We start from the raw sequence: 14,681 nt of genomic DNA, 5'->3' as shown, positions 1-14,681 counted from the left end.
TAAACTGCTATCTTACTAGAAACTTATTTAGGGCCCTTAGGCCTAGAATGGGATGGAATCCCCCAGCTTTCTTTTTGATCAGGAAACACTTGTAGTGAAATCCCTGTTTTCTTTTCCCTGGTGGAACAGGTTCCACTACAATGGCATCTATGAAGAATGTGAGCTCCTTGGTAAGTATTTCCTGATGCTGAGAGCTTGACCACAATGTTCTTGGGGGCAATTTGGTGGTATCGTAGTTAACGATTTTTACAATCCACTGATCAGAAGTTATAAGGGGCCAGTGGTTTGCAAAAAAACTACCATCTCTGGTTTAACTGTGGAGCTGGTTGGGACTTCTGGGCTCTCTGCAGTATAGGGCAAGAGGGAGGATCTTGTCATATGGGAAGAGGACACCTAGGCTTTTGAGGGTAATATACCTCTTCTGCCCTCTACTCATAGATAAGGATGCTGGATCAGGTGGGCCTGGAGATGGTTTTAAGGTTTCACCTGCTCTTGAACCTAATCTCTGAAGAGAATATCTCTATTGAATGGTATGTCAGCAAGATTTTCTTGCATGTTCAGGGCAATATTATAAAGGAGCACCTATTAGAAGCCTATTCTATAATGGAAAGCAGGTGCATACCTCCATTTATTGAATACTGCATAACCAGGTATATATATGTATAAGCAAATAGCAGGGGCATAGCCAGAAGTACATTTTGGGGGGGGGGGGGGGGGGGGGGGGGGGGGGGTCCAGGGGTGGACTGGGGGGCCACACATTTCCCCTCTGCTCTCCCATCTCCCCTGCCGCATTAAAAGCAAAATCTTTGCTGGTGGGGATGCCTAAGCGCTTCCAACCAAAGAGATCTGCTGCTGCTCTCCACTCTGTGTGGCTCCAGCACCTCTCTGCTGCTGTTTCCCCTCCCCCACTGTTTGTGGATGTCCGGCTTCTGTCCCCTCCCCCACAGTCCTCCAGAGTTCCTGCGGGTGCCCGGCAGAGGCAGTGAAACAGACATCCTGCGGCCTGCTGGAATCTTTCCTCTGTCATATCCTGCCTCCTATGATGTAACTTCCTGTGGGTGGACATAACAGAGGAAAGGCCCTGATAGGACTGCTGCAGGAAATCTGTTTCACTCCCTCTGCTGGTCACCCATTTGAACTCTGGAAGACTGCAGTCAGGGAGGGGGACCAAGAGAGATCCCGGATCCGCATGGGGGGGAGTGAAGGAGGAAGAAAGGGAGAGTGTAATACTTGATAATGGGAGGTGGTGTTAAAAATGGAGAATGGATAGCATAAGGAAGTAGGCAGCAATTTTGGACGGGGCATGAGCCCAAAGTGGTGAGCCCAGCCCCCCCACCATGGCTACACCACTGGCACATATGCACAAGCACTTACACCAGCCACAGAACTGGCATAAATATTCAAGCCTAGATTCCAGAAATATATATGCAACTTATAGTATTTTGTAAGTTACATGTATAAAGGCAGCACACCTAAGCTCTACCCAGGCTCCACCCATGTGAACGCTCAACTGCAAACTACATACTATCAAAGATATACACATGAGTAAAGAATGGGGTAGCCAGATTTGTGGCCTTTACACGCATATATGCGCAGTATTCTAGTTATTTAAGTGTGTATTTGGCACACGCTACAACAGGCGGTGAGTAGCAAGAAGGAGTCCCCGGTGACTGTATGAGACCCTCCCTCTTAGAAATATAAATACACACGATTATGTCCACTGATTAAGTAGTGTATTTCTAGGATAAGCAGCATAAAATGTATTGTACTGTTTTGGAATCTTGCCAGGTACTTGTAACCTGGATTGGCCACTGCTGGAAACAGGATGATGGCTTGATGGACCTTCAGTCTGTCGCAGTATGGCAATACTTACATATATACTTCTGTAAGAAAGATGGATGTAGATTCAGAAAGACAAGAGTGCTCCTAGAAACACCAAAATTACAAATAACTATTTTCTGCTGCAGTCATTACAATAGAGACTGCCATTCACATATGGGTTTTTATAGCCACAGAAAATGCTGCCTACCTGATGACTGAGAGGACCAAAAGACTGAAAGAGCCTAAGAAGATTTATGTATTGAATTACAAACTAATTAAAAGTCTGAACTACATAATGGGATAAATGAATCAATAAATTAACCATGATGAGAATGGTTCTTCAAGAAAAACAATGTACCAGTACATATTAATTTGCATATATATTAAACTGTTTGTGGTAATTTATCCTCTCTCCAAAATCTTTTTTACTAGAGAAAGCATGGCAGAAAACATTCAGAATATGTCAATGCACTAACTTACATTTTACTGACAGATAGCGGCGTAGCCAGACCTCGCCGGGAGGGGGGGGGGCAGAGCCCGAGGTGAAGGGGCACTGTTTAGCCGCCCCCCCACCGCCGCCACATTGGACCCCCCCTGCCGGCCTGCCGACGATCCCCTTGAACCCCCCTCCCGCCACCAACTCTCCCCCGCCGTCGCATCAAATACCTTTTTTCTGGCGGGGATCCCTGAACCCCGCCAGCCAAAGAGAGTCTTCTTCAGCACCGGAGTAGCGCCTTCGCTCAACGAAGTTCCTGCAATCAGCTGTTTCGACGCCTTATGTCCTGCATGGGGCTACATGCACGGTGCAGGACGTAAGGCGTCGAAACAGCTGATCGCAGGAACTTCGTTGAACGAAGGCGCTACTCCGGCGCTGAAGAAGACTCTCTTCGGCTGGCGGGGTTCAGGGACCCCCGCCAGCAAAAAAGGTATCTGATGCGGCGGTGGGGTGGGCGGCGACGGCAGGGGAGAGTTGGTGGCGGGAGGGGGGGGGGGTTCAAGGGGATCGTTGGCAGGGGGGCCAGGGCCAAATCTACGAGGGCCCAGGCCCCCTCAGGCCCCACGTAGCTACGCCACAGCTGACAGAGCACTTCTTATTTCAAAATACTCATATAAACTAAGGTTGCCAACTGAATCCAGATTTGCCCAACCGGGTTGATGCAGTCCTGGGTTTACCCCACTGCATGCTAGGACTGGCAGTTCTGATTTCCCCATTGTATTCCCTAAGAAAAACAAGACTAAACGTCCCTGCATGCAGTGGATAAACCAGTGGCGTAGGTACGTGGGGCCTTGGGGCCCTGGCCCACCCCCCAAATTTCCTCTGGGCCCCTGGTTTTGCTGACAGGGGTCCTCAACCCCCGCCAGCCGAAGTGTTGTCCAGTGCTGCCGTGTTGCCTGCTCAATTTCACTAAAAGGAGTGTGCAGGATGTGAGGGAAAGACAGAGCAGGGCAGGCAACAAGGCAACTGGCGGGGGTTGAGGACCCCTGCCAACCAAGGTATTTGCTGCGGCGGTTGGTGGGAGTGGCAGGGCGTCGAGGTGGCAGCGGGGCGGCAGACCAAAATGTGCCCCCACCTCCACGCGGTCTGGCTATGCTCCTTGGATTAACTCAGGATTGGATCAACACTGTTGGCCAAATCTAGATCCAATTGGCAGCCCTAATATAAACCCGTCTCTGTAACGTGATCAGTAATCTGTAACTTCTGTTGCTTTATCCCAGCCCAGCTTGGAGAATATTATACTCTTCATCTGTTTATACAAATATGTACACTTATTTATTTATTTTGACTGAATAACATACCTTCACTAATACAGCAGAGGTGAGTTACAAACAATAAAATAAACAACAAACAATTGAAATAAACTAAAATCCGTATCACACTTCCAGCTATAAAACCCCAAACTGAACCTTTAAAAAATAACATAAAACAGTCAGAGGCCTAGATTAATAGTACTCATTTATCGATCTTTAAAAGCCTCAGGAAACAATCAAACCCTTTACTCCGCAGGTAGCCAATGAGACTTGCCTACCCGAGGGGCCTTTTTACTAAGCTGTGGTAAAAGGGGGCCTATGCTAGCATCAGCGTGTGTTTTTGACGTGTGCTGAGGTCCCCTTTTACCGCAGCGGGTAAAAGGCTGTCTCTCTCTTTTTTTTTGTTTAAAGAAATGGCCGTGTGGTAAGTGAACCACTTACCGTTAGGCCATTTCAGGAGGAAGCATTTAACGCCACCCACTGAGGTGGTGGTAAGGTCTCCTGCACTAACCTGGCGGTAACTGGGCAGAATGCCTGATTACCGTCGGGTAAACACAGGTGCTACAAAAATAGAAAATATTTTTGTAGCACTGGAAATGGCATGTTTTGGGGGTGGGAACTACCACCGGGCTGCTGCGGTAGTTCCTGTTTGGTGAGTGGTAAGCCCAATGAATAGTAGCACACATACAAGTAATAGGCACCAAAACTTGGCTTTTACTTACATGTGGTTGGCATTATTCTGTAACAAATGCAGGCATTGCCATTTCTAAGTATGTGTGAAGGGGGCCTACGCTAGCATCAGCGTGCGTTTTTGACGTATGCTGAGGTCCCCTTTTACCGCAGCGGGTAAAAGGAGTGGAGGAGTGGCCTAGTGGTTAGGGTGGTGGACTTTGGTCCTGGGGAACTGAGGAACTGAGTTTGATTCCCGGCACAGGCAGCTCCTTGTGACTCTGGGCAAGTCACTTAACCCTCCACTGCCTACCGCATTGAGCCTGCCATGAGTGGGAAAGCACGGGGTACAAATGTAACAAAAAAAAAAAAAGGCGTAGCATTGGCGGGATCCCCAGACTCACAAGTAACTTACACTGTAACGTAAGTTTCGCATGAAATTTCTGTAAGATAGTCACGAACACATATGCCTGATACTGACATGGCCTAAGGCAGTGGTTCCCAAATCTGGTCCTGGAGGCATCCCAGTCAGTCAGGTTTTCAGGATATCCACAATGAATATGCATGAGAAAGATTTGCATGCAGTGGAGGTAGTGCGTGCAAATATCTCTCATGAATATTCATGGTAGACATTCTGAAAACCTGACTGGCTGAGGTGCCTTCAGGACCAGGTTTGGGAACCACTGGCATAAGGGATCACCCCTATAAACTGGCGCGTAACTCCCTCCCTAGTCCCATATTCTATTACAGCGTGTACCAGTGTACTTTCCGTTATAGAATGCCGCTTGCTGCCATTGTTCCTGGCGCTCTGCAGAATTACATCCTTAAGCACGATGCCACCCTGATTTTTTTTGTTCTAAATGTTAGGATTAAGAGATTGCCATCTGTCATCTATAAATGCTGATTACTTTTGAACCCCCCACCCCACTCCTCACGACTATCCTAAATCAAAATGCTACAGCACTATGATACTAAGGGATTAACAATTCTTCACAGAAAGTCAAAGTTGTGTTTTGACACTTATGACACAGAGACAAGGTTCAGCTGATGCTTTGTGAATCTTTCTACCAACGTCACCATCTCAGCTGATTCTAATCAAAACTAATAATAGAAGAGCTTTCCATTTCAGTAGCAGAAACTTACCAACCCCAGGCTATACAGATGGACTTTGCATAATATCATTACACTGGAAAACAACTGATCATTTGCAGTCTTGATTAGATATGTGCTCCATTAACTGTACTGATGCTAGGGTTCAGGAGGCTGCATCCGAAGTCTCATAAACAGTCGAGCACAAGCTGGCACAGGAAGAGGAAGTGACCCGATGCATAGCAGCCAGTGCTGTGGGTACTTGAGCACCCCCAATACGGAACAAACTCATAGACTGTGTCCAGAGGTCATTTGCATTGGTTTTAGCACCCCCAAGAATTTGTAAAAGTTGGCTCCTATGACCCAATGTACATCAGTTCACTTCCTCCTGTTCTTGCCGGGTGAGCTCAGCGGGGGAAGGGAAGAGTGAGCAGAACTGTTGCTCGCCCATGCCTGCTCCAAATGCTGCATGGCAAGTGCAGAATTCTGTGCATCCTGCGGGGGTGGGGAATTCTGTGGTACCCAGTTGTGCAGAATTCCCTCTAGTCCACAGTGAGATCTTTTCATTGGGTGAGCTTGCTTTTCACAGGGGCATGTTATCAAGTTAATTCCTCCTATGGAATTTAAGGGTCCTTTTACTAAGGTGTGCTGAAAAATGGCTTGCGGTAGTGTAGGCGCGGGTTTTGGGCGCGCGCCAATCCATTTTCAGAGCCCCATTAAAACAGGCCTTTTTGAAATTTTTGCTGAAAATGGACGTATGGCAAAATCAAAATTGCTGTGCGTCCATTTTGGGTCTGTGACCTTACCACCAGCCATTGCCCTAGCTGTAAAGTCTCACGCGGTAACCGGGGGGGGGGGGGGGGGGGGGGTAATGACCTACGCGTCTGATATACACAGCTGAAAATAAAAATTATAAGTACATAAGAATTGCCATACTGGGACAGACCAAAGGTTCATCAAGCCCAGCATCCTGTTTCTAACAGTGGCCAATCCAGGTCCCAAGTACCTGGAAGATCCCAAAAAAGCACAAAACATTTTATGCTGCTTATCCCAGAAATAAGCAGTGGATTTTCCCCAAGTCCATTTTAATAATGGTCTATGGACTTTTCCTTTAGGAAGCCGTCCAAACCTTTTTTAAACCCCACTAAGCTAACCGCCTTCACCACATTCTCTGGCAACCAATTCCAGAGTTTAATTACACGTTGAGTGAAGAAAGCTTTTCTCCAATTCATTTTAAATTGACTACTTTGTAGCTTCATCGCATGCCCCCTAGTCCTAGTATTTTTGGAAAGCGTAAACAGATGCTTCATGTCTACCCGTTCCACTCCACTCATTATTTTATAGACCTCTATCATATCTCCCCTCAGCCGTCTTTTCTCCAAGCTGAAGAGCCCTAGCTGCTTTAGCCTTTCCTCATGGGGAAGTCATCCCATCCCCTTTATCACTTTCATCGTCCTTCTCTGCACCTTTTCTAATTCCAGTATGTCTTTTTTGAGATGCAGTGACCAGAATTGAACACAATATTCAAGGTGCGGTCGCACCATGGAGTGATACAAATTTATTATAATGTCTTCATTTTTGTTTTGCATTCCTTTCCTAATAATACTTAACATTCTATTTGCTTTCTTAGCTGCCACAGAACAATGAGGAGAAGGTTTCAATGTATCATCAATGACGACACCTAGATCCCTTTCTTGGTCAGTGACTCCTAACATGGAACCTTAAATTACGTAGCTATAATTCGGGTTCCTCTTTTCCACATGCATCACTTTGAACTTGGTCACATTAAACGTCATCTGCCATTTAGATGCCCAGTCTCATAAGGTCCTCTTGTAATTTTTCACAATCCTCTTGCAATTTAATAATTTTGAATAACTCTGTTGTCAGCAAATTTAATCAACTTACTAGTTACTCCCATCTGTAGGTCATTTATAAATAGGTTAAAAAAACAGTGGTCCCACAACAGACCCCTGGGGAACCCCACTAACTACCCTTCTCCACTGAGAATACTGACCATATAACCCTACTCTCTGTTTTCTATCTTTTAACCAGTTTTTAATCCACAATACTAGGACACTACCTCCTATCCCATGACTCTCCAATTTCCTCTGGAGTCTTTCGTGAGATACTTTGTCAAACGCCTTTTGAAAATCCAGATACACAGTATCAACTGGTTGACCTTTATCCACATATTTGTTCACCCCTTCAAAGAAACACAATAGATTGGTGAGGCAAGGTTTCCCTTCACTAAATCCATGTTGGCTTTGTGTTATCGGATGCGCACCAAAAATGAAATTAGTGCAAGAGCCATGCAGTCACTCCATTTTGACTTGCATAGATGCTTACGCGGCTTAGTAAAGTCCCCTTACTTTCTTTGAATGCTTTGCTCTTTATCTCAGTATTCAGGATTCAGATGTGCCCTTGAGTCAAACTGGCACCTGGTGACCACACAATGGGGCCCCACCCTCACGGTTTTATCTCATTATTATTCTTTCCTTATTAGGATTTATTTACCGTCTTTTTAAAAAAATTCACCAAAGGTGGTGTATATCATGAATAAGTTGAACGTAGGCAACAGACCATTACAGCAATTAATATTCAAATAACAGTACATTGTATGCTACGTAAATTGTCAACATAATACACAATAAAACATCTTAATAAACATCATAGGTGTAAGTAAAGGTGGAACACATAGATCAGATAGAGTGACAAGGGTTATAAATAAGGGGGCTCATTTAAAGAAAGTTGCAATGTAATATTTTTTTAATTATCTATTTTACTTATTTTGATTGCGCTTATCCCATTAATTGTTGGTTCAAACATTTTCTTGTGTTAAACTGGACCATCAGCTCAGTTAGAATTGGTCTCTATGAGGCTGCAGTACCAGCCTCTGTTGGGTTGTACCAGTGGTGTAGCCACAGGGGGCCTCGGGGGACTGGGCCCCCCCAATTTGAGTTTGGCCCCAAAAGTTTGCTGGTTTGGATGGCAGGGCTACCCAAGCCCCACCAGCAGAAACTTTCCTTCAGTGATATTCACTGGCGTGCTGCCTGCCCTGCTTCCCCCTCCCTCACATGCATGCTCGGCTTTAATGAAATTAAGCATGCGTGAGATTCATGCATGCTCAATTTCACTAATACCGAGCATGCGCGCCAGGGTGAGAAAGTAGGGCAGGCAGTGCAGCACCAAGTATTGCCACAGGAAGGCTTCTGCTGGCGGGGCTTGGGGTTGCGGCGGGGGTGGAGCGTGGTGGAGCAGCAAGGCAAAATGTGCCCCCTCACTTTGGGCTCAACCACCCCCCCCCCCCCCCCCCCAAATCAAGGTCTGGCTACACTTCTGGGTTGTATCACCATGAACCTTCATGTCTAACTAGTCAGATTTTAAACACTCTCCCATTTACTTTTAGTGTTGCTGAGGATGCCATGCACCATGACTCCATCTGGGACACCCGAGATTCAGCCTACAGCATTCAGCTTTTTAAAAGCCACTAACTGCTGCAGGATAAATTGAACCCAGATATTCAATGCATTCAGGCACTGAATATCTGGGTCTGTTGCTGACCTGGAAGTTATGTGGGTGCAGGTCTATAGTTGGGTGCTGATATCTGCATAGCATCAGGGGTGTAGCCAGACCTTGCCGGGAGGGGGTGCCAGAGCCCGAGGTGGGGGGCACTGTTTAGCCGCCGACCCCCCCCCCTCACGGGGGGGGGGGGGGGGGAGGGGTCAAATGTAGAGGGGGCCTGGGCGTAATCTGTGGGGACCCATGCCCCCGTGGCCCTACGTAGCTACGCCCCTGGCATAGCTAACCGAGCAAAGACAGGACTATCTGCCCAGTTAGTTAAACAGGCACCAGCACCATAAATGGCTGATGCTGCATAACTGCTGGCTCTGCCCTGATTTTGCCCATGGATTGCCCTGGCACTAACCACACAGTGCTGCGGCGGTTATAGGGGATATTCAGTAGCACTGTATGGTTAAGTGCCATGAAATATCTGGGGACAGCCCACTGAGCCTCTCCTGCCCACTTAAATCATTTTTACCCCTTAATTCCCCATGGCTTGCTGGGTAAAGAGACACCTAAATGTAGGCGTGACAAAGAAGCGCACCGATTCTATAATGGCATTAAGGTGTGCCTAATCCGTTACAGAACAGAAGTGCAAAACTACTTTGGCGTACCAAAATTTAGGTCCAACCGCTTAAGCCAGGACAATGGCAGGCATAAACTGGCACCTCTGATACTATTCTATTAGGTGTGTACATTGCTAAGTGAAATGCCCATGCCATGCCCACTGGCATAGCTCATTTGCAATTATGTGTCAGGCAACTAGTGAACTCATTTTACAGATTAGCACCTAACACACATGGGTATAAATGCTAACTTGTAACATCACTCATGCATAAGTGCACCCATTTTGTAAATTAGCACATGCAACTAGCACTTACATCCAGGCGCTTAAATCTGAATCATAGTTATCTAATGCTAGGGTCCACCTTGGGGGTCAGCACTCAAGAAAAAGATCTAGGTGTTCGTTGTAGATAATACGCTGAAATCTTCTGCTCAGTGTGTGGCCAAAGAAGTAAACAGGATGCTAGGAATCATTAGGAAAGGGATGTGAATAAGACTGAAAATACTATAAAACCTCTGATTCACTCACTCCATGGTGCGACCACACCTTGAGCATTACGTTCAGTTCTGGACGCCGTATCTCAAAAAAGATATAGCAGAATTAGAAAAGGTTCAAAAAAGAGTGACCAAAATGATAAGTGGGATGAGGAAAGGCTAAAGAGGTTAGGACTCTTCAGCTTGGAAAAGAGATAGCTGAGGGGGTATATGATAGAGGTGTACAAAATCCTAAGTGGTGTAGAATGAGTAGAAGTAAATCAATTTTGTATTCATTCTAAAAATGCAAAGACTAGGGGACACTAAAGGAAGTTACATGGAAATACTTTTAAAACAAATAGGAGGAAATATTTTTTCACTGAACAAATAGTTAAGCTCTGAACTCTTTGCTGGAGGATGTGGTAACAGAGGTTAGCATATCTTTACAAAAGGTTTGGACAAGTTCCTGGAGGAAAAGTCCATAGTCTGCTGCTGAGACAGATATTGGGAAGCAACTGTTGCCATGATTTGGGTTTCTGCCTAAATTCAGGTGCCCTTTAGAGAAAAACCCTTTATGTAATAAATAAATTAGTGCATGCAATTGCTGCCTAAATTCAGGCACCTTTTACACAATTGCCCTGTAAGTAATAATAAATAATAAATTAGTACATGCAACTGGAACCTAAATTCAGGTGCCCTTTATAGAAAAACCCTTCATCTTTCTATATAAAAGGCAAAACCAACGTTCTATGAAGCCTCCTGCCGGAAGTGTGAAGGGGGCGAGATATCCGGTTTCCCTATGAGTGTCTGCCCCACCCTCTCTGTAACACAGTCAGTGAAGGAAAACAGCAGAGCACGAAATCAAATCGCTGGCTCTGTAACAGTGAAGGACTCAGAGGGGGGAGGGGAGAGAGGCCAGAGGGCAGGGACACACACACTCCCACATGCACACAGAAGAAAACATTGCTAGCCCCCGTTTCATTTGCATCAGAAACGGGGCTTTTTTACTAGTGTAATAATAAATACTATATTAGTGAATGCAACTGGCACCTAAATTCAGGCACTCAGAGAAAAACCCTTCATGTAATAACAGTAACATAGTAACATGGTAAATGACGGCAGATAAAGACCTGAACGGTCCATCCAGTCTGCCCAACAAGATAAACTCATTTTACATGGTATGTGTTACTTTATATGTATACCTAGTTTGATTTGTCCTTGCATTTCTCAGGGCACAGACCGTAAAAGTCTGCCCAGCACTGTTCTTGTACTAAAAGTTCTGAAGCTAACATCGAAGCCCCTTAAAATTTGCACTCCAGCCCACCATATCTATTCAGTTACGATCAGGGCGTAGATCGTAGTCTGCCCAGCACTGGTTTTGCTTCCCAATTACTGGCGTCGCCACCCAATCTCCGCTAATCATAATTTATAAATAATAAATTAGTGCATGCAATTGGTGCCAAAATTCAGGAGCTCTTTACAGAATTGCCCTTCATGTAATAATAAATAATAAATTAGTGCATGCAACTGGCACCTAAATTCAGGCACCCTTTATTGAAAAACCCTTCATGTAATAACAAATAATAAATTAGTGCTTGCAACTGGCACCAGAATTCAGGCTCCCTTTATAGAAAAACCCTTTATGTAATAATAAATAATGAACTAATGCATGCAACTGGCACCTAAATTCAGGCACCCTTTAGAGAACTGCCTTTCATGTAATAATAAATAATAAACTATTGCATGCAACTGGTGCTTAAATTCAGGCATTCTTTAAAGAACTGCCTTTCATGTAATAATAAATAAATAAATTAGTGCATGCCACGGATGCCTAAATTCAGGCACCCTTTAGAGAATTGCCCTTCGTGTAATAATAAATTACTGCATACCACTGGTGCCAAAATTCAGGTGCTGTTTAGAGAATTGCCCTTCATGTAATATTAAATTAGTGCATGGAAGTGGCGTCTAAATTAATTTGCCCCTCATATAATAATCCATAGAACTGGATTAGGGGTGAACACTGAGAGGGTAATTCTACAAAAAGGCATCCACATTTAGGCAATGGGAGGGCACTTTATTCTATAATGTAAAGTAGGCACCAGCCATGGAGCTGCTGTAAATGCTTGCACTTAAATGCTGGAGATACATATGTACCCTGTAATTCTACAAAAGTTGTTAAAAATTGCACATGCAAATTTGAACACATGCCCAATTTGCACATGCAATTTAATTGAACAATGAGCTAATTAGCACTGATAACTTGCTTTTTAATAAGCAATTACTGGCACTAATTAGATTTAACTGAAATGCACGCACGTAAATTTAGGCACGTGATTTGCACCTAAATTTTAACTGCGGGTCAAAAATGGGGATGTGGAAATGGGATGGCCATGGGCAGGTCATAGACAGATTGGGGGCATTCTTTTTTGTTATGAGTGTAGTTACAGAATAAGGGCAACTGTGCCTAAATTAATGCATGAGTATTTGCACCATGTTTTAGTTGGTGGAAATGGCCATACCTAAAGTTAGGTGCGATTCCTGGGCATAAGCACTATTTTACAAACTGCGCCTATTTTAAGCGCCTCTTGTAGAATAGCATTTTTTTTTGGGTGCCAATCTTTTTATGCCATATATAGAATTTACCTTATAATTTATTGTATTCTAAAATTTACACGCATGCAAGTCCCGTGTATTCCTCACCCAGGCTCCATTCATGTGTACATCCACCTGTACAACACATGCTATGCAATATAGGAACTTATTTACAGAATAGTACTAAGGTGGAATTTTGGGATGTAAATGTGTACATGCACGTGAAGAAGAGACAAACAATCCCACAAAAAGCCAATGAGAACAAAATGAAAGAATGGGAATGACCAAAGCAATGAGGCAGGATGTTCAATCAAGACTTTATTGTGCGCATCCATAGGAGATAGCACATAAGTAATGCCACACTGGGAACAGACCAAGGGTCCATCGAGCCCAGCATCCTGTCCACGACAGCGGCCAATCCAGGCCAAGGGCACCTGGCAAGCTTCCCAAATGTACAAACATTCTATACATGTTATTCCTGGAATTGTGGATTTTTCCCAAGTCCATTTAGTAGCGGTTTATGGACTTGTCCTTTAGGAAACCGTCTAACCCCTTTTTAAACTCTGCCAAGCTAACTGCCTTCACCTTGTTCTCCGGCAACGAATTCCAGAGTTTAATTACGCATTGGGTGAAGAAATATTTTCTCCGATTTGTTTTAAATTTACTACACTGTAGTTTCATCGCATGCCCCCTAGTCCTAGTATTTTTGGAAAGCGTGAACAGACGCTTCACATCCACCTGTTCCACTCCACTCATTATTTTATATACCTCTATCATGTCTCCCCTCAGCCGTCTCTTCTCCAAGCTGAAAAGCCCTAGCCTCCTTAGTCTTTCTTCATAGGGAAGTCGTCCCATCTCCGCTATCATTTTAGTCGCCCTTCGCTGCACCTTTTCCAATTCCACTATATCTTTCTTGAGATGCGGCGACTAGAATTGAACACAATACTCAAAGTGCAGTCGCACCATGGAGCGATATAACAGCATTATAACATCCTCACACCTGTTTTCCATACCTTTCCTAATAATACCCAACATTCTATTCACTTTCCGAGCCGCAGCAGCACACTGAGCAGAAGGTTTCAGTGTATTATCGTTGACAGCCCAGATCCCTTTCTTGGTCCGTAACTCCTAACGTGGAACCTTGCACAGATTCAAGGCTATAGGTATTCAAACACTGAATCACGGACTCTACACGGTCCGTGTTTCAGCTGGTGCCTTCAATTACCCCCTCAATGTTCTATACTTGGATTTCAGTAAGGTTTTTGATGAAGTTCTGCACAGACAACTTATAAATAAACTAAGGGGCACTTTTATTAAGCCACGTAGGCGCCTACAAGCGCCCAACATGCGCCAATTCAGAGTGAGTTCCCGTCCAGGTACCGCGTGGCCTGGGCGATAATTTCATTTTTTACGCGCACCGGAAAATAATTTTTATTTTCTGTCATGTGGAGGAAACCGGGCAGTAATCGGCATTATACGCGCATAGATGATTACCGTGAGGTTAACTCGTGAGACCTTACCACTAAGTGAATGGATGGTGGTAAAGTCTCAGACCCAAAATGGACGTGCGCCAATTTTGATTTTGCCGTATGTCCATTTTTGGCAAAAACATGTGTCTACACTAGAACAGGCCATTTTTCAGCACACCTTAGTAAAAGGACCCTTCAATGATTTGTCTATACTTTGACTACGTATTCTCTACATCAGTTGACCAAATAGTTTACAACTACATTTGTGGTCACTCTTTACAATCCAGACCTAATCTGGATTCGAAGTCTATCACAGTTATCTGCAAAAATTTAAAAAACGGTCTTTTTTACAGGCACGCTGAAAAATGGATCTCTGTACGCCCAAAACACGCGCCTACACTAGCGCAACCCATTTTTCAGCACACCTTAGTAAAAGGACACCTGAAGTTTTGGTGTGAGCCCTAAAGTGACTGACTGGGTAAGAAACTGGTTGAGTGGAAGGCAACAAAGGGTAGAGTTAAATGGAGTTCACTCTGAGGAAAGGGTGGTGTGATGTAGGGATCAATCCTGATTCTTTTCAACAACTCAACATTTCTGTCCTTGCTCCTGAAAACTAGTCAAGAAATTTTTTAATTAGTCCAATATAAAAGGTATCACTTTATTTCTTTAGTGTGTTTTTATCCATTAGCCTTT

At 44.5% G+C, this 14,681-nt stretch overlaps 2 protein-coding genes across 2 annotated transcripts in view; one reads left to right on the top strand and one right to left on the bottom strand.

Moving 5' to 3' along the window:
- The window catches only part of CACNA2D4 (calcium voltage-gated channel auxiliary subunit alpha2delta 4), a 531,111-nt gene that overhangs the window by 140,735 nt on the left and 375,695 nt on the right, over positions 1-14,681 (bottom strand).
- LRTM2 (leucine rich repeats and transmembrane domains 2) overlaps positions 141-14,681 on the top strand; it is a 72,484-nt gene continuing 57,943 nt past the window's right edge. Inside the window, exons 1-3 of the mRNA XM_030213957.1 lie at positions 141-170; positions 439-530; positions 948-1,054. Coding sequence (XP_030069817.1) covers positions 141-170; positions 439-530; positions 948-1,054 — 229 coding nt within the window. The remainder of the gene's footprint in view (positions 171-438; positions 531-947; positions 1,055-14,681) is intronic.

The sequence above is a fragment of the Microcaecilia unicolor genome, chromosome 9 (assembly GCF_901765095.1).
Source record: "Microcaecilia unicolor chromosome 9, aMicUni1.1, whole genome shotgun sequence".
In the NCBI taxonomy this organism is placed as follows: Eukaryota; Metazoa; Chordata; class Amphibia; order Gymnophiona; family Siphonopidae; genus Microcaecilia; species Microcaecilia unicolor.
Note: the sequence above shows the minus strand (reverse complement) of the source record. Positions and strands in the feature narration are given on the sequence as shown.